Source organism: Ranitomeya imitator, chromosome 1, assembly GCF_032444005.1.
Source record: "Ranitomeya imitator isolate aRanImi1 chromosome 1, aRanImi1.pri, whole genome shotgun sequence".
In the NCBI taxonomy this organism is placed as follows: Eukaryota; Metazoa; Chordata; class Amphibia; order Anura; family Dendrobatidae; genus Ranitomeya; species Ranitomeya imitator.
The window spans coordinates 1,145,488,090-1,145,508,419 of NC_091282.1; the positions used below are offsets into that span (position 1 = coordinate 1,145,488,090).

The 20,330-nt window shown below is 44.5% G+C and overlaps 1 protein-coding gene across 3 annotated transcripts in view; it reads right to left on the bottom strand.

Annotated features, from left to right (window-relative positions):
* The window catches only part of RFC1 (replication factor C subunit 1), a 162,599-nt gene that overhangs the window by 125,338 nt on the left and 16,931 nt on the right, over positions 1–20,330 (bottom strand). For all 3 annotated transcript variants that reach the window (XM_069744597.1, XM_069744595.1, XM_069744596.1), the window contains exons 2-4: positions 15,362–15,484; positions 13,381–13,459; positions 12,190–12,309 (exon numbers count right to left, since the gene is read on the bottom strand). In XM_069744597.1, coding sequence (XP_069600698.1) covers positions 12,190–12,309; positions 13,381–13,459; positions 15,362–15,484 — 322 coding nt within the window. The remainder of the gene's footprint in view (positions 1–12,189; positions 12,310–13,380; positions 13,460–15,361; positions 15,485–20,330) is intronic.

Consider the following 20,330-nt stretch of genomic DNA (forward strand, 5'->3'; position numbering starts at 1 on the left):
TATATAGCGTCAACATATTCCGCAGCGTTTTATAGTTTTGCATACATTATAATAATAATAATAATCTTTATTTTTATATAGCGCTAACATATTCCGCAGCGCTTTACAGTTTGCACACATCATCATCGCTGTCCCTGATGGGGCTCACAATCTAAATTCCCTATCAGTATGTCTTTGGAATGTGGGAGGAAACCGGAGAACCCAGAGGAAACCCACGCAAACACGGGGAGAACATACAAAGTCCTTGCAGGTATTGTCCGTGGTTGGATTTGAACCCAGAACTCCAGCGCTGCAAGACTGCAGTGCTAACCACTGAGCCACCGTGGTGCCCGTTTATATAACATCGCCAATGTCAGTCACTTGGCCCATTGGTGCAGATTGCACTGCAGCAGGGAAACTCTGCCATCGAGAAACCACAACATCCAGACATGAGCTGCAACAACGGTATGTGCTGGAGATCCCGCTGTACCATCTGCTCTAGCTACCGAGACTGGGGTAATGGCGAATAAACCACTAAACAACACAGCGAGTCCATTACAGGAGGGATCATTGATGTCATCTCCCTCGGGTCAGTGTCTAAAAGACAAATATGTAGCCAGTGTAAATAGTAACCAAGGCCGCGGCAGAACTGAAGGCTGTGTCAATTACAATGTGTGATTAGCAAACAGGGTAAAAACTAACCTGCGCTTCAAGTGTAGTAAAGAATTAAAAAAAATAAAAAAAGAATTGTACTATAGGCAATCCAAAAAGACAAGCCAACGATGGGTCTTACAGGAATCTAGTCTACTCTTATTATTATGGTAAATGAAACTTAAAGGGGTTGTCTAGCACTAAACGCTATGATCAGTAGAGGTCACCCACGGTGGAGAGGCGTCAGACATCTACCAATCTCATATTGATGACCTATCACATGAATAGGTCATCGATAATTTAGTTGTGAACAGCCTCTTTAAAAGGAGATGCCATTTAAATGGGCCCGACGATAACAGCTGATTGACAGGGGTTTATAGTCAGAGCATTTTTCATGGCAGCAGCCCCAATATTACACGTAATACCATGACTGGGTTGGCCCTGTTTTTTTTCGTTGTAACACTCCCCTGTAATAAAGGGGGTATTTGAGCAGGAGGACCTCCAACTCAGAATTCATTTGTCATATTATGGGAGAATTTTCAACATACAATTAAAGGGATTATCAGACGGACTGGTCATCAATATCAAAGTGGTGGAAAACTCCTTACAAAAGCAGCTGTACTTACCTACTTAACCCCGCAACATTTCCGCTGTGTGTATCCGGTCCTCCTGATTGTCTTTTGTTTACTTTGGCTGCAGAGATAATAATCCATATACCAGGGGCGTATATAGAGATGGGGGAGGGCAAAGTCCGGTCGCCGGATTCGGCAGTCCAACAAGTCTCCCCAGCGGCTGCATTTTCGACTTGGTTGGTCTCTGTTGTCAGCTGTCAAGCTAATAGCGGACTCAGGGAAGCAATCAGTTATAATCTGGTATCTCAGACACAAGTACAATTGAAGCTCTGAACACCGGCAGTTCATGGGTCAGGACGACGTCAGCAATGCGACCAGATCATCTGATCACGCTGCCGACGTCCCTCTCCATCCAGCATCGCAGAGGCACGGTGAACGGCGGTCTGGTAAACGCTGCCCTGGAGCTGAAGGAACCGACAATTTATTGCAATTGGAGGGTGGTACTACGGGGGATTACTACGGAATTTAAGAAAACAAGAGGAACAATACCAAAACGGACAGTATATGGAATGGGGTATAGGGATTGATGCGGACATACTAAGGAGTAGGGTGAGGACTGTTGCGGACACACTGAGAAGGGGATTTCAGAGGACAGCATGAGGAGTAAGTGGGTGATTTGTGCAGAAACACTAAGAAGTGGGTTGAATGGTTGCGGACACACTGAGGAATGGGGACAGGTGGATTAGTGCGGACACAGTATGAGGAGTGGAGGGGATTGTGCAGCCACACAGTATAAGGAGTGGGTGAGGGGGGCATTAGAACGGACACAGTGAAAGGCAGGAGGGAGGGATTGGAGCCAACACAGTATGAGGAGTGGGGGAAGTATTGCTGTGGACACAGAATGAGTAGCCAGAGGGGGATTGGTGAGGGCACAGTATGAGGAGCAAAGCGTGGAATTGGAGAGGACACTATGAGGAGAAGAATATGGTGTGGGCACAGTATAAGAAGTGGAGTGGATTGGTGCACAGATACAGTATGAGGAGGGGGGTGCAAGGCATTGGTGTGGACACAGTATGGTGAGCAAAGGAGACCTGTGATGAGAGAGTATGGGGAATGTGGAATATGTGAGGAAAACGTATGGAGGAGGGGGAGGAATGGGTGTGGAGACTGTATAGGAAGTGGGGATGTATGAGGAGTCAGTATGGAGAGTGAAGAGGGAAATGTGTGGAGAGACTATTGAGATAGTGCTAGGGGACAGTGTTTGGGGAGAAAAGTGTGAGGGGGCACAGAATAGGGACTGGGTAGGGTGGTAAGTACTAGAGAGATTGGGGCAGCATGAGGGGCAGGGTGAGGGCAGTATGCAGAGGGGACAGTGTCTGTGAATAGAGGCATGCAGACCTCCAGGGTGAACCCGCACTACTGTATGGACTATTGACTTTAGGCTTTCACTTTGTACCAGAAAAGGCTGTTTTTCTTCTATTATCCTGAGCAGTTTATGGAGTTTTTAGAAACCAGCCTGGACATTTTACTAAAACTACTTCATGTGCCTACCTCAGAACGCAACCGAGAGAGTAGAAACCCTACACCATGCATCACGTAATCTTATAAGTTATGGATGTTACATGTGTACAGGATCAGAACCATTAACGGAGCAAGAATACATCACCAGAAACACCATCAGTACAGAAATATGTCACCTAAACAACCATTAGTAGAGAAATATATAATTAGAACCACTATTAGTACATGACTACATCACTAAGCCTAGTACAGCAATCAATTGTTTTAAAGTAAATACACAAGCCGCCCTTCCAGAATGGATAGCATTGGCTACTTGGAAGTAAAGGAATTTTCGAGACACAGATATTCGCTACATAAAGGCCAAATGGGTTCATAAGTCAACAGTTCTGAAATCCTGAATATTTGCCTAAGTGTATGTGCACATGTTTAGTTTTTACAGCAGAAAAATCTGAGTGTTGTAAAAAAAAAACAAAAAAAAAAACTGTTAAAAATACACACTTTTTTTTGGCATGTGTTTTAACCCTGTTCTTCTATCATATAATTGTCTAAGGGTCACTTCCGTCTGTCTGTCACGGATATTCATTGGTCGCGGCCAGCCAGTGGGCGTAGACAAAAGGGCAGGGGAGGTCAGGAAGTATGCAGAGCGAGTCCCCGCCCACTCCGAACAGGCCCGGCCAGAAGCACTGCAAAGGGGGCGGAGTTGCCATGAGGAGGGCGGAGCCGGCTGGGACCATGGGCGCTATTGGGCCTACCGCGGCCATAAGCCGGGGACTAAATTAGCGGCCGCGGTCAGTGATGACGGCAGCGGTCATTGATGCTGGCCGCGACAGCAGGAAACAGCGCAGCACATGCGGCAGTGACAGCTGCGGACGGAAGGTGAGTATATACTACGTGGCCTGGGCAATATACTACGTGGCCTGGGCAATATACTACGTGGCCTGGGCAATATACTACGTGGCCTGGGCAATATACTACGTGGCCTGGGCAATATACTACGTGGCTTGGGCAATATACTACGTGGCTTGGGCAATATACTACGTGGCTGGGCAATATACTACATGGGCTGGGCAATATACTACATGGGCTGGGCAATATACTACATGGGCTGGGCAATATACTACATGGGCTGGGCAATATACTACATGGGCTGGGCAATATACTACGTGGCCTGGGCAATATACTACGTGGCCTGGGCAATATACTACGTGGCCTGGGCAATATACTACGTGGCTGGGCAATATACTACATGGGCTGGACAATATACTACGTGGCTGGGCAATATACTACATGGGCTGGGCAATATACTACATGGGCTGGGCAATATACTACATGGGCTGGGCAATATACTACATGGGCTGGGCAATATACTACGTGGCCTGGGCAATATACTACGTGGCCTGGGCAATATACTACGTGGCCTGGGCAATATACTACGTGGCCTGGGCAATATACTACGTGGCCTGGGCAATATACTACGTGGCTGGACAATATACTACGTGGCTGGGCAATATACTACGTGGCTGGGCAATATACTACGTGGCCTGGGCAATATACTACGTGGCCTGGGCAATATACTACGTGGCTGGGCAATATACTACGTGGCTGGGCAATATACTACGTGGCTGGGCAATATACTACGTGGACATGCATATTCTAGAATCGTTAGAATCGGGCCACCATCTAGTTTTAAATAAAAGAATTGTCATGCTAGAGATGAGAGAAAAAAATGAAAATTCAAATCTGCCCAGAAAAGCAGCATTTCAGATATTTCATTCACTTTGTGTGTACTGTAAAATACGTAGTTTTTTTCCACAGCAATAACAGTGTGGGGGAGGGGGGACACAAAAATTGTGACATGTGAACAAGTATACAGTACTTGAATTAAAGCAGTTTTCCCACGAACAAACTTAATTTTAAAGCTGTTTTTAATGAATAGATCTTGTAATAATAATAAGTTCCACAATTGCATGTGTTTAAAGAAAATGTCCCTGTGCCGAGATAATCTTATAAATGTGCCCCTGCTGTGTACTGTGTACTGGCTGCGTCTGACCGTGCAGGGACATGGTCTGATCATACCACAGATCCTGGGCAGGAGAGGACGCAAGAGAGGATACAGACATTACAGCATGGGATCATAGCTGATTCTTTTAGGGAAGCAAAAACACTTCCCTGCCTATTTTTGTTAAAGGTGTTACCTCAAAGAAAAAAATATTTGCAATCCTATGCTGTAATGTCTGCATATTTGTTTGCTTCCTCCCCTGCCCAGGAGCTGTGGTATGATCAGACCATGTTCCTGTACAATCAGACACGGCCATTACACAGTACACAGCAGGGGCACATTTATAAGATTATCTCAGCACAGGAACGTTTTATTTAAACACATCCAATTGTGAAAGTTATTAGGCCATGTTCACACGTTGCGGTTTTTAAAGCGGAACGGCAGCGATTTTGCCGCTGTGGGTCCGCTGCAGTTTCCATTGCGTTTACATTTACATGTAAACCAATGGAAACCGCAAACCGCTGTGCACATGCTGCGGGAAAAACCGCGCAGAAACGCAGCGGTTAAAAACCCGCAGCATGTCACTTCTTTGTGCAGAATCGCAGCGATTCTGCACCCATAGAAATGCATTGATCCGCTTACTTCCCGCATGGGGCTGTGCCCACCATGCGGGAAGTAAGCGGATAATGTGCGGGTGGTACCCGGGGTGGAGGAGAGGAGACTCTCCTCCAGGCCCCGGGAACCATATTTGTGGGTAAAAAATAACGGATTACTCACCGGTAATGCTCTTTTATAGAGCCCACGACAGCACCCACGAGAGAGGGGATCCGCCCCTAGGAACAGGAAACCTACAGAGAGATAAAAGGGGCGGCCCCCCCTCTCTCCTCAGTTGTTTTACAGAGAATAGGAGGAACCGCCGCCAGGTTTTAGTTAATAGGTTCAGGTATATACATATAAGCTCTATTGGCACATTCGCCCTTTCTGCCCAGGAAGTCGACAAGGCCCTTGTAGAATGCGCCCCCACATGCATTGGAGGATCTCTTCCTTTGGCCATGTAGGCCAAGATTATGGCTTCTCTGATCCAACGAGATAACGTCCCCTTCGTGACTCTGGATCCTTTGGTTTTACCCTGAAAAGACACAAACAGGGCCCTACTCTTCCTCCAGTCCCTAGTTCTCTCTAAATAGGCCAGAACAGTCCTTTTTACGTCTAGGGTATGAAGTCTTACTTCCTCTGGAGACGAGTGGTCTTTATAAAAGGTAGGTAATAAGATCTCCTGGGATCTATGAAAACTAGTGGCCACTTTAGGTAGGTAACATGGGTCTGTTTTCAAAACTATTCTATCAGGTGTTATAAATAGGTATGGAGGATCGATTGACAATGCCTGCAGATCACTCACTCTTCTAGCTGATACCAATGCTACTAACAATATCGCTTTTAACGAGATGTTCTTTAATGAGGCCGCATGAATAGGCTCAAACGGGCTTTGTGTCAATCCATCCAGGACCAAAGATAGATCCCACTGTGGCACCTGTGGTATATTTATTGGTTTTCGACCGTTGACATGCTGATATAAAACGGGATATCCATCTATCACCTGCGACATCATAACTGAAAAGGGCCCCTAATGCTGAAACCTGAACTTTCAAAGTATTAACCGAAAGTCCCAATTCTAGACCTTTTTGCAAAAACTCCAGTATTGAAAATATAGGTACTTCTGAAGAAATTTGTGTAGTGTGAAACTGAAGAAATTTTTTCCAGACCTTAACATAAATTTTAGTGGTAGAAGGCTTTCTACTCTTCATAAGGGTATCTATCAACCCACTAGAAAACCCTCTCCTGCTTAGTAATTGCCTCTCAAATTCCAGGCAGTTAAGTTCATGCCCTTCACCTGAGGATGGAAAAACGGACCTTGAGACAGCATGTTGTCGGCCAGAGGCAGAATCCACGGGTCTGTAATTGACATGGCTCTCAGCCATGAAAACCATGGCCTCTTGGGCCAAAAGGGGGCTATTAACAGAACCCTTGCCCCTTCCTCTCTTATCTTCCTTATCACCATAGGCAATAGATTCCATGGGGGAAATGCGTATGCCAGGTCGAATGTCCATGGTACCTGAAGGGCATCTAGTATGTCTGGATTGTCTAGCCTGCATAGGGAGGCAAACATTCTGACCTGACAATTGGATCTTGTTGAGAACAAGTCTATTTGAGGCATGCCCCAACGAGTTGTTATCATTTTGAAAATCTTCCTGTTGAGCATCCATTCTCCTTGATGAAGAGTATGACGACTGAGGAAATCGGCCTGACAGTTGTCTATTCCTCTTATGTGTACCGCTGACAAGGACAACAGATGACCTTCGGCTAACATTATGATGTCTGATGCCACCTTCATAAGAGTGTCTGACCGTGTACCTCCTTGACGGTTTAGATAGGCCACCGCAGAGGTGTTGTCGGAGAGGACCCTTATGTGAGAGCCTCGCAGCTGAGGAAGAAAGTGGAGCAGGGAATAATATATAGCTCTTAATTCTTTAACATTAGAAGAATCACTATATTCTGATCTGGACCAGAGATCCTGAACCCACAGATCTCGAAAATGTGCTCCCCAACCTTCAGGACTAGCATCCGTGGTGACTATATTTGAAGGAGAGATTACCCATAGGACTCCTTTTGACAGATTTCCCCAATCTAACCACCATGTAAGGGAGTGTACCACTTCTGACGGAAGAAAAACTATCTGATCTAAACCTCCCTGATTTTTAATACTCTCTTGTAATACAAATTTCTGTAGTTGCCTGAAATGAAATTGTGCCCACTCAACTGCAGGAATACAAGAAGTTAAAGACCCCAACAATGACATGGCGCTTCTCAAGGTCATACTACGCCTATTTATTGCTAAGTTTACTTTATCAATAATGGAGGTCTTTTTACTATCTGGCAGCCAACATACTTGATCAACCGAATCCAAAAGGAGACCAAGGAACTTCTGACATCTAACAGGCCGGAGTCTGGATTTCTCCCAATTAATAATCCAACCAAGAGATTGTAAGGAAAAAACTACCTCCTGTAATCTCTGTTCACACTGTAGGGAGTCTCTACCCACTATTAGAAGATCATCTAGATACGGGATGACTAGTGTGTCCTTTAACCGCAAAAAAGACATTACTTCCAACAACAATTTAGTAAAGACCCTCGGAGCCATGGATAGGCCGAAGGGCATTGCCCTGTATTGCAGATGACACACCTGACCATCTATTACAACTGCTACCCTAAGAAACTGCTGGTGTAACTGGTGTATAGGCAGATGGTAGTAAGCATCCTTAAGATCTAGCACCATGTACACCATGTAACAGTTGGGAAATAAATTTTTAATGGCTGAACGAATGGACTCCATTTTAAAGGCTTTAGGTCTTATGAAGGTGTTCAATTTCCTCAAATTTAATATAGTCCTAAAGGACCCATCGGGCTTAGTAATTAGAAATAAAGGAGAGTAAAAGCCCTTTCCTATTTCAGATGATGGAACTTTTATTAGTACTCGTTTGGACAAAAGAGACTTGATTTCAGTTTCCAGTGCCTCTTGCTGTAGCCTGGATTTTAGGGAGGTGAGAAGAAAAGAATCCGGAGGTATCCGGATGAGGTCTAAGGTGAGACCTGACGAAATTAAATTTAAGGCCCATGTATTGGCCGTTATTTCTTTCCACTGTTCAATAAATTGCAGTAGTCTACCGCCCACCGGTGGAATAGGGCTCTCGGAACTTATCCGCTGGACTGAAGGGGCGCTTGTTGAACAAATTGCCCTTCTGCCTGAACTCCCTGTTACTCCAGCGGTCTTTAAAGCCTCCTTTTTTTTTCCAAATGATGGCTTCCTGAACGCCCTTCTGTAGGAAGGAATAAAGGGATTAGGAAACCCCTTTTTCCTTTTGCCCGCCTTAGTGAGAATGTCATCCAGGACCGCTGAAAAGAGGTACTCACCCTGGCAGGGTATGGCACACAACTTAGCCCTGGACTGGGCGTCTCCCTTCCAGTTCTTTAGCCATAATGCTCGACGAGCCGTATTCGAGAGGTTAGCTGATCTAGCCGCCAGGCGGAGAGAGTCTATTGAGGCATCAGATATAAATGCTGCAGCCCCCTTAATCAATGGAATAGAGGCTCGCAACTTCTCTCTGGAAACACCACTCCTGATATCTTGATCTAGTTGTTCCAGCCAGACCAACATGGATCTACTAGTACATGTAGCTGAAATTGCTGGCTTAAATGCAGTAACACAGGCTTCCCATGACTTTTTGAGAAGCGCATCAGACTCTGTCCATTGGATCAGACAAGGAACCCGCATCCTCTACCGGCAAAGAGGAGCGGCGAGAGGTAGATGCTACAGCCGCATCAACTTTCGGTACTTTAGCCCAGGAGGCTAAGTCCTCGTCATCAAAGGGGTAGCGTCTTTTACAGGACACTGGCACAAACCCCCTCTGACCTTTACTCCATTCTTTCTTAACCAGGTCCTTTATAGCCTGGTTTACTGGAAACACATGGCCCTTCCGTTGAGACAGACCCGCGAACATCACCTCCTGCTGGGTCTGGGTTTTTTTTTATTCTAAAACCCCCATAGTTACCGACTTAACCAAGTTATTTATGCTATCCGTAGGGAAGCAGACATAGTCCTCCTAATCTGACGATCCCGATAATTGAGACGCCTCTGACTCGACCTCCCCGCTTTCTGCCGACGTGTCAGCTTTTGGCGAGGATGCTCTGCTAACTCTCCTCTCAATATTTATGGATGGACTACTTCCTTTTAAACTCTGAAGCTCCTCCCGAATCATAAGACGTATTTCATTCATCTTAACGGACTCTTCCTGCCGCAGTGTGTTCTCTATACAAGCCTGACATAGCTTTTTACTATATGAGTCAGGTAAGGGCTCAGTACATATTGCACATTGTTTGCGCTTGGTCTTCCCAGTCCTCTTCGCCTGCAGAGCTTTAGTGCACAGGAAACACACAGAACCACCTCCACCAATATGGCGGTCCCCCGGAAATGAAACACTGACCCTGGAGGTTCAGAAAAAACTACATCCGGGAACCGCCTGTACCGCGCATGCGCCGGCGTTCCCGCAGTCTGCCGGCCGAAGATCTCCCACCGCCATCATACCTGAGGGACTGGGGAAGCTCCACTCACCCGGAGGCCACCGCTACCCGACCGAGGTCCGGGTCGGTCCAGGTACACCTTGCCGGTGGTCTATTACAACGGTCTCCCATCAGGGAGATCGTTGCTAAACTTCAGGCCTCTCAGCAGGCCGCCGCAGATGAGGGGGGAGCCAGCAGGAACCCCCGACTCTTGTCTACCCACTCTGGAGCCCCTGTCGCTCAGCAGAGAGACAGGCGGCATCCAGGCGAGTTCTTCCTCTTCATACCACCGAGAGTCTTCTCTGTGGGTTCCCATCTAGGAACAGGAAACCAACTGAGGAGCGAGGGGGGGCCGCCCCTTTTATCTCTCTGTAGGTTTCCTGTTCCTAGGGGCGGATCCCCTCTCTCGTGCGTGCTGTCGTGGCGAATGGAAAAAAGAATTTAAATAAAAAATAATGTTATACTCACCTCTGAAGTCTCAGCGCTGCACGCGGCCGTCCGGTCTCAGGTTAGCTATGCGACCAGGACCTGCGGTGACGTCGCGGTCACATGACCGTGACGTCACGAAGGTCCTTCTCGCACAGCATCTTTGGAACCGGACCGCCGCCTGCAGCGCCGAGGAGATCGGGGACGTCAGAGGGTGAGTATATCATGATTTTATTATTTTTAACATTACTATTGATGCTGCATATTGCTGCATATGCAGCATCAATAGTAGGGGTAAAATCCCGCAGCGGAACCCGCAGGACAAAACGTGATAAATCTGCAGGGATAACCGCAGCGGGTTTGCCCTGCAGATTTATCAAATCCGCTGCGGGAAAACCCGCAGGGACAGGACGCAACAAGTGAACATGGCCTTACTATTTCAAGATGTTTGTGGGAAAACATCCTAAAATGATTGTTTAACCCCTTCATGACCTAGGGATTTTTCGTTTTTCCGTGTTCATTTTTCACTCCCCTCCTTCCCAGAGCCATAACTTTTTTATTTTTCCATCAATTTGGCCATGTGAGGGCTTATATTTTGCGGGACGAGTTGTACTTTTGAACGATTGGTTTTAGCATGTCGTGTACTAGAAAACGGGAAAAAAAATTCCAAGTGCAGTGAAATTGCAAAAAAAGTGCAATCCCACACTTGTTTTTTGTTTGGCTTTTTTGCTAGATTCACTAAATGCTAAAACTGACCTGACATTATGATTCTCTAGGTCATTACGAGTTCATAGACACCTAACATGACTAGGTTATTTTTTACCTAAGTGGTGAAAAAAAATTCCAAACTTTACTAAATAAAAAATAAAATTGCGCCATTTTCCGATACTCGTAGCGTCTCCATTTTTCATGATCTGGGGTCGGTTGAGGGCTTATTTTTTGCATGCCGAGATGACGTTTTTAATGATAGCATTTAGGTGCACATACGTTCTTTTGATCGCCCGTTATTGCATTTTAATGCAATGTCGCGGCGACCAAAAAAACGTAATTCTAGTGGTTCAAATTTTTTTCTCGCTACGCCGTTTAGCGATCAGGTTAATGTTTTTTTTTTAATTGATAGATCGGGCGATTCTGAAAGCGGTGATACCAAATATGTGTAGATTTGATTTTTTTTTTATTGATTTATTTTGATTGGGGTGAAAGGGGGGCGATTTAAACTTTTATATTTGTTTTTCACATTTTTTTTTTTTTTTTTTACTTTTGCCATGCTTCAATAGCCTCCATGGGAGGCTAGAAGCAGGCACAACGCGATCACCTCTGCTACATAGCAGCGATCTGATGCTCGCTGCTATGTAGCAGAAAATCAGGTGTGCTGTGAGCGCTGACCACAGGGTGGCGCTCACAGCCCGATTCTGCCCGCGCCTATTACGGGCACATGTCAGCTGTTCAAAACAGCTGACATGTCCCGGATTTGATGGGGGCTCACCGCCGGAGCCCGCATCAAAGCGGGGCTTCTGACCTCGGACGTACTATCCCGTCCGAGGTCAGAAAGGGGTTAAAATAATATAACTGGCAAAACATTCACCTTGCTATCCTTACTGTACGGCCTGAGGCGATGGTACACGAAACAAGGATTTGCTTTGTCCTGTCCACCACATGAGGCCGGCCAAGGACAAAACCTAAAGCTTCAGGACCTCGATGGAAAATCTGTAATTTGTAAAAGAGCATCTATCCTACTATGTGCCATAATAATATTGCTCTGTTCCTATGCGGCAGATTGGTCTTGGCACAGGCACAGGCACAGGACTCCTACTCATAGCTATGCCCCTGGCCATGTTATCTTACAATATATGTTTGGCAGCTTCCGAGATGCAAAACAACAACATAGCGGACAAGAATAATACAGTTTACATGAATCCACGTTACCTGTATCTGAGACAAAGTCAACGGGATCAGGTTTTTTAACCTTAAGAGGCTTTAAAATTGGTGTCGATACTTCCAGCGTCTTTTTTGATCTTTTTACTACTGGCGTGTCTTCTTCTGAATCTGAAAAGAAATAACCAGTCAGAATCAGATACAAAAAACATATATATCTACACCATGATTAATATAATTTATACATTGTGACTTCTTGTGTTAGAATCTAACTTTCAAAGCTGCATGGCAAATGTTTCTCGCTCATGGCCTTATCAGTAATTCCCATGACTTCAATTTAATGGGCAATATTTCCATTTTCAAAATCAGACACTATCACACTTAACAGGAAAGAAACTAAAATGTTAATACTCCTTTTCAGCATCTCTATTACATTACTAAACAGATCTCTCAGACCTAGTGAGCCTGGCGTACTTATTTTTAAGTGTCAGAATGGCTGAATAATGCATTCTGAAAGTAACTCATTCTCAGCCCACCTAGCCTGACTGACTGCTCCTCAGAGTTCCTCCTCCCTGCTGAGATCTCATATTGCTCAGTACAAGCTGCAGCTGTCAGCAGAGAGGAACGACACTGAGGAGTTGTCAATCACACTGGTGTTGGTAGAGATGCTCACGAGCCATTTCCTTCTATAGCTGGATTTATCAAATGCTGATCTTAATATCAGGATTATACAGCCGCTTGGACATGGATTTTCACAGTAAGTACACCAGGCTTTCAGGTCTAATAAGAAATCTTTGTAATAACGTATGCAGGATTGTGTAATCTAGTGACAGGTCACTAAGCATTTGCCCAAGAAAATTTTTATAATAGCTTCAACCAATTCTTTGGATGAAAAATAATAGAAAAAGAAAATTAAATGGCCCCAACTATTAAGAAAAAAAAAAACCTGTGTATGCACTTTGTCATGTAGGACTTGCTATTGTCTGTCGCTGGTCTTCAGCTTCATAGTTTATTAGGAATTATTCAATAAAATGTCAGGTCGATCACTGGCCACCACATGGACTCCTTTTCTAGTGTCGCCACCAAAGCAAGCATGCGGTGATTGGCGAGTGTGCTCATACAATATCTAACCAACAGGCCAGAACACTGACATGAAAGCAAACATGTGGCAGGGAATCTCTAGAGCACCAGCAACGGAGTAATAATGAAGACTCATTTAGGCAAAGAAAACCAATGAGATACCTGAATCATAGATTATCCTCTTCTTCTTGTTACTCTGCTGCTGCTTCTGCTTCTTCAACTGATCATCACTGCTGGAACTCTTCAAATAAAAAAAAAATAAGCAAGTGAAAAGAACGGAAATGACAACAAATAGGCACGCCACTCTGCACTATAAGTGCAGGAGAACAAGAGAAGTCCCAGAAGACTGGAGAAGAGTGAATGTTGTCCCCATCTTCAAAAAGTGGAAGAAGGTGGACCCAGGGAACTACAGGCCAGTGAGTCTTACTTCTAAACTAGGAAAGATCTTTGAACAAATTATTAAAACAACATGCATGCAAGTACCGGGATGAGAATAAGGTAATTAACCAGAGCCAGCATGGGTTTGTAATTAATATGTCATGCTAGAATAATCTAAATTCCTTTTATGACAGAATCACTGACTGGGTGGATCCAGGAAATGCAGTAGATAATAAATCCCCAAGTTGAAAGAGCGACCAGAATGGTGACCGATCTGCAAACAATGTCCTATGAGAAACGGTTAGAAGATTTGGTAATGTTTAGCTTGCACAAGAGAAGACTGAGAGGAGGCTAATAGCGGTCTACAAATATCTGGAGGGCTGTCAATGTAGACGGATCATCCTTATTCTCATTTGCACATGGAAACACAAGAAGCAATTGGAATGAAACTGAATGGGAGAAGATACAGATTAGATAGCAGAAAAAAAATGTTGACAGGGAGGGTGATCAATGACTGGAACAGGCTGCCATGAGAGGTGGTGAGTTCTACCTCAATGGAAGTCTTCAGAGGCTGGACAGACATCTGTATGAGATGGTTTACAGAATCCTGGCGCGCTCAGAGATTTAGTTTATGTCGACGCAGCTGCATGATTTGTGGCTGCTAGATAGCTTGAATACATGTGGGAGTTGTCTGTTTGTTAGGGAATCCCCACATCTATTCAAGCTGTCTAGCAGCTGCAAATCATGCAGCTGCGTCGACATAAACTAAATCTCCGAGCACGCCAGGATTCTGTTTTGTCGACGCAGCTGCTAGACAGCTTGAATACATGTGGGGGTTGCCTGTTTGTTAGGCTACTTTCACACTAGCGTTAACTGCAATCCGCCGCAATGCGTCGTTTTGCAGAAAAAACGCATCCTGCAAAAGTGCTTGCAGGATGCGTTTTTCCCCATAGACTTGTATTGACGACGCATTGCGACAGATTGCTTCTGCGGACCATCGGGAGCAAAAAACGCTACATGTAACGTTTTTTGCTCCTGACGGACCGCTTTTCCGACCGCGCATGCGCGGCCGGAACTCCGCCCCCACCTCCCCGCACCTTACAATGGTGCAGCGGATGCGCCGGAGAAATGCATCCGCTGCCTCCATTGTGCAATGCGTTAAACGCTAGCGTCGGAATCTCTCGCCGACGCATTGCGACGGGGAGATTCCGATGCTAGTGTGAAAGTAGCCTTAGGGAATCCCCACATGTATTCAAGCTGTCTAGCAGCCGCAAATCATGCAGCTGCGTCGACAAACTAAATCTCTGAATACATTCAAATACTCGGGAGACAACCCCAGCCAGCTCGGAGAAACTCGAGTAACGAGTATATGACCTCATCACTAGTCAGGAGGAATCTGGAGAAGTCAGACAGTAACCATGACCAATCAGGGGACCAGCACTCGGACCTACGCTGACCTGCCCTTTTAATGTATATAGAGGCTGCTTGCTTGCCCGGTAGTTCTCCTAAAAACCTGAAAAGGAATTCGCTCATTCGAATAACCAGATATAATCCATTTTCTCTGAAGAAGTTATTACAGGAAATATGTTCGTTTGGAAATTGCTTTTCTGGCAAAATCAGCTGTGGCTCCATTCTAACAGGAATTGTCTCTTTTGCGTAAATCATTTTTAACCCCTTTCCAACGTCCGCCGTTCATATACAATGAATGTTGGATGCATAGAGTTGGAAAACAAAACTACTTTATATACATATATACACAACTTACCTTACTGTCTTTTGACTTCTTATGTGTACTAGCTCCATGAGAACTTTTCACATTCTCTTTTTTGTCTTTCTCATTACCAGATTTCTTGGCAACCGGGCTCACTCCAAAAAACTTCCGAATATCCTAAAATGCATAAGAAAAAATAATTTAAAAAATGAATGCTTCATTTAAACCAGCTCAGGATCGGGGCAATGTCTTCTGTTTTTGACCAGACACATTTTCTGATTTTATCATACACGCGCTTTTAGCAGCTGTGAGAAAAACTTTCTCATTTGGATACCCAAAGTTTTTGCCTCTTCTGCTTCATTTTTATATAATTTTGTTGTTGTTGTTGTTGTTGAAACCGGGGAAAAATATAAAGAAAAATAGGAAATCTATATACGGCATATTTTTCACATTTTAGATATTGTTTTACAACCACGAAGGACTGTTTTACAAAACATTTTAAATTGTGTTCCCTTTCCCGTAGATGTTATTTTTATATATTGGACATAATTTTTTAGAGGGGAGTGAGGCTATAAAACACAATTCTAACTGGCAGTGTTTACCACCTTACTTTTTTATTTATTTCACACACTCTCCGCTTTGGAAGTCCTAAAAGACCTTTGAGAGGGCATTTGAGCATATCAATATACTAATTTATAGCCAATTTCCCCTGTAACTGGTCTATTAGTCCCAGTTGCCGCAGAAATTCAGCTTCCAGGTTGCATAGCAGAGTTGATGGATTCTCCTAAGACCCAGCAGCTCCTTCTCCCTCCCTACAAACACCGATCACACTAATCAGCATCCACTGCAATCAGAAAGGCAAATATGACCAATCATATATGAAGAGTCCGGCTGTGTCTGACAGCAGACAACGAACCCCACAGCAGCACAATCTCCTACAAACAGCATACACTGCAATCAGAAAGGCAAATATGACCAATCATGTATGAAGAGTCCGGCTGTGTCTGACAGCAGACTCCGCACCCCACAGCAGCACAATCTCCTACAAACAGCATACACTGCAATCAGAAAGGCAAATATGACCAATCATGTATGAAGAGTCCGGCTGTGTCTGACAGCAGACTCCGCACCCCACAGCAGCACAATCTCCTACAAACAGCATACACTGCAATCAGAAAGGCAAATATGACCAATCATGTATGAAGAGTCCGGCTGTGTCTGACAGCAGACAACGAACCCCACAGCAGCACAATCTCCTACAAACAGCATACACTGCAATCAGAAAGGCAAATATGACCAATCATGTATGAAGAGTCCGGCTGTGTCTGACAGCAGACTCCGCACCCCACAGCAGCACAATCTCCTACAAACAGCATACACTGCAATCAGAAAGGCAAATATGACCAATCATGTATGAAGAGTCCGGCTGTGTCTGACAGCAGACTCCGCACCCCACAGCAGCACAATCTCCTACAAACAGCATACACTGCAATCAGAAAGGCAAATATGACCAATCATGTATGAAGAGTCCGGCTGTGTCTGACAGCAGACACCGCACCCCACAGCAGCACAATCTCCTACAAACAGCATACACTGCAATCAGAAAGGCAAATATGACCAATCATGTATGAAGAGTCCGGCTGTGTCTGACAGCAGACTCCGCACCCCACAGCAGCACAATCTCCTACAAACAGCATACACTGCAATCAGAAAGGCAAATATGACCAATCATGTATGAAGAGTCCGGCTGTGTCTGACAGCAGACACCGCACCCCACAGCAGCACAATCTACTACAAACAGCATACACTGCAATCAGAAAGGCAAATATGACCAATCATATATGAAGAGTCCGGCTGTGTCTGACAGCAGACACCGCACCCTACAGCAGCACAATCTACTACAAACAGCATACACTGCAATCAGAAAGGCAAATATGACCAATCATGTATGAAGAGTCCGGCTGTGTCTGACAGCAGACACCGCACCCCCACAGCAGCACAATCTACTACAAACAGCATACACTGCAATCAGAAAGGCAAATATGACCAATCATGTATGAAGAGTCCGGCTGTGTCTGACAGCAGACACCGCACCCCACACCAGCACAATATACTACAAACAGCATACACTGCAATCAGAAAGGCAAATATGACCAATCATGTATGAAGAGTCCGGCTGTGTCTGACAGCAGACTCCGCACCCCACAGCAGCACAATCTCCTACAAACAGCATACACTGCAATCAGAAAGGCAAATATGACCAATCATGTATGAAGAGTCCGGCTGTGTCTGACAGCAGACACCGCACCCCACAGCAGCACAATATACTACAAACAGCATACACTGCAATCAGAAAGGCAAATATGACCAATCATGTATGAAGAGTCCGGCTGTGTCTGACAGCAGACACCGCACCCCCACAGCAGCACAATCTACTACAAACAGCATACACTGCAATCAGAAAGGCAAATATGACCAATCATGTATGAAGAGTCCGGCTGTGTCTGACAGCAGACACCGCACCCCACACCAGCACAATATACTACAAACAGCATACACTGCAATCAGAAAGGCAAATATGACCAATCATGTATGAAGAGTCCGGCTGTGTCTGACAGCAGACACGGCACCCCACACCAGCACAATATACTACAAACAGCATACACTGCAATCAGAAAGGCAAATATGACCAATCATGTATGAAGAGTCCGGCTGTGTCTGACAGCAGACTCCGCACCCCACAGCAGCACAATCTCCTACAAACAGCATACACTGCAATCAGAAAGGCAAATATGACCAATCATGTATGAAGAGTCCGGCTGTGTCTGACAGCAGACACCGCACCCCACAGCAGCACAATCTACTACAAACAGCATACACTGCAATCAGAAAGGCAAATATGACCAATCATATATGAAGAGTCCGGCTGTGTCTGACAGCAGACTCCACACCCCACAGCAGCACAATCTCCTACAAACAGCATACACTGCAATCAGAAAGGCAAATATGACCAATCATGTATGAAGAGTCCGGCTGTGTCTGACAGCAGACACGGCACCCCACACCAGCACAATCTACTACAAACAGCATACACTGCATTGACGTTTTAGAACGTCAGCGTAGAGCACACAATGGACCGCCTGGCCGTGTATAGTCTATGGGCAGTAGCAACAATTGATATTTTCCACAATCTCCATACAGAAGAATGAAATCATACAGGTTCACTGTCAAACTGACTGTAGACCAAGAGTGCCATAGTATTTTGTGCAGTGCAACTAGTCAATGTCTGCCCCCACACCGCCATTATCCTAATTGGGTAATAAAAAAAAATAATTGTGAATATACTCTTATGCAGATTCTGTTCCAAGATCCAGACCAAAAAGTCAAACTCTGATTCTAATGGGAAACCACATTGCTAGTCATACAGGATGTTGATTTTGGACACGTTTTGAATACCACATTTTACTTCTTTGGAAATTGCATCAAATGTGACAGTAAAGTTAAAGAAATGCATAAACAACTGTTTGAGGGGAATCTGTCAGCAGGCTTTGTTATGTAATCTGAGGGCAGCATGATGTAGGGGCAGAGCATCTGATTTCAGCGATGTGTCACTTCCTGGGCTGTGTGTTGATGTTTCAATAAAATCAGTGTTTTATCAGCAGGAGATTATCACTACAGGACTAGGTGTCTCATACCTCCTAGTCAACTGCTCTGTGTAACCATACCCCTCCAATGATTGGCAGCTTTCGGTGAATATAAGGCACAGAAAGCTGCCAATCAGTGGTGCGAGTGGTTATACTCAACTCAGCATTTAGAGAACTGGTAAATCTGCTGCAGAGAAAACAGGGATTTTATCAGAACACAGGCACCGAGTAAACTAAGAGATACAGAGCTGGAATCACAGTCTCAGCCCCTACATCATGCTGCTCTCAGATGAGATAGACAAAACTTGGTGACGCACTCCCATTAAAAACTGCACCAAAAACCGACATAGAATTCTGGTGCGGATGTTACTTGAAAGCCAGATGTTTTCATCTAAAAAGAAAGAAAACCGGTGTAAGCGTGCCTTTAGGACCCCTTCATGGCAAATTTATTCAAGGCTGGGTTCACACAAGGATATGAAAGAACAGTCCAATTTTCATTAAAAAAAAAAAAAAAACGGACAATTTTCATCTGTATGGTGGTTGTATGATTCCCGTATGACATCCAATGCTTTCACCAGTTATTAACCCCTTAACCTTGGAGGTATTTTTGGTTTTGCGTTTTTTTTTTTTTTCAGGACGAGTTGTACTTTTGAACGACATCATTGGTGTTAGTATGTCGTGTACTAGAAAACGGGTAAAAAAAAAATTCCAAGTGCGGTGAAATTGCAAAAAAGGTGCAATCCCACACTTGTTTCTTGTTTGGCTTTTTCGCTAGGTTCACTAAATTATAAAACTGACCTGCCATTATGATTCTTCAGGTCATTACGAGTTCATAGACACCTAACATGTCTAGGTTCTTTTTTTATCTAAGTGGTGAAAAAAAATTCCAAACATTTAAAAAAAAAAATAATAATTTGTGCCATTTTCTGATACCTGTAGTGTCTCCACTTTTCATGATCTGGGGTCGGGTGAGGGCTTATTTTTTGAGTGCCAAGCTGATGTTTTTAATGATAGCATTTTGGTGCAGATCAGATCTTTTGATCGCCTGTTATTGAATTTTAATTCAATGTCGTGACGACAAAAAAAAAAGGAATTCTGGCGGTTTGATTTTTTTTTTATTGATCGGACGATTCTGAACGCAGCGATACCAAATATGTGTAGGTTTGATTTTATTTTTATTGTTTTATTTTGAATCAGGCGAAAGGGGGGTGATTTAAACTTTTATATTTTTAAAAACTTTTTTTTTTTTTTTTTTTTTACTTTTGGCATGCTTCAATAGTCTCCATAAGAGGCTAGAAGTTGCCATAACCCGACCGGCTCAGCTAGATACAAAAGATGATCAGATCGCCTATATGTAGCTGAATTACTCATTTGCCAGA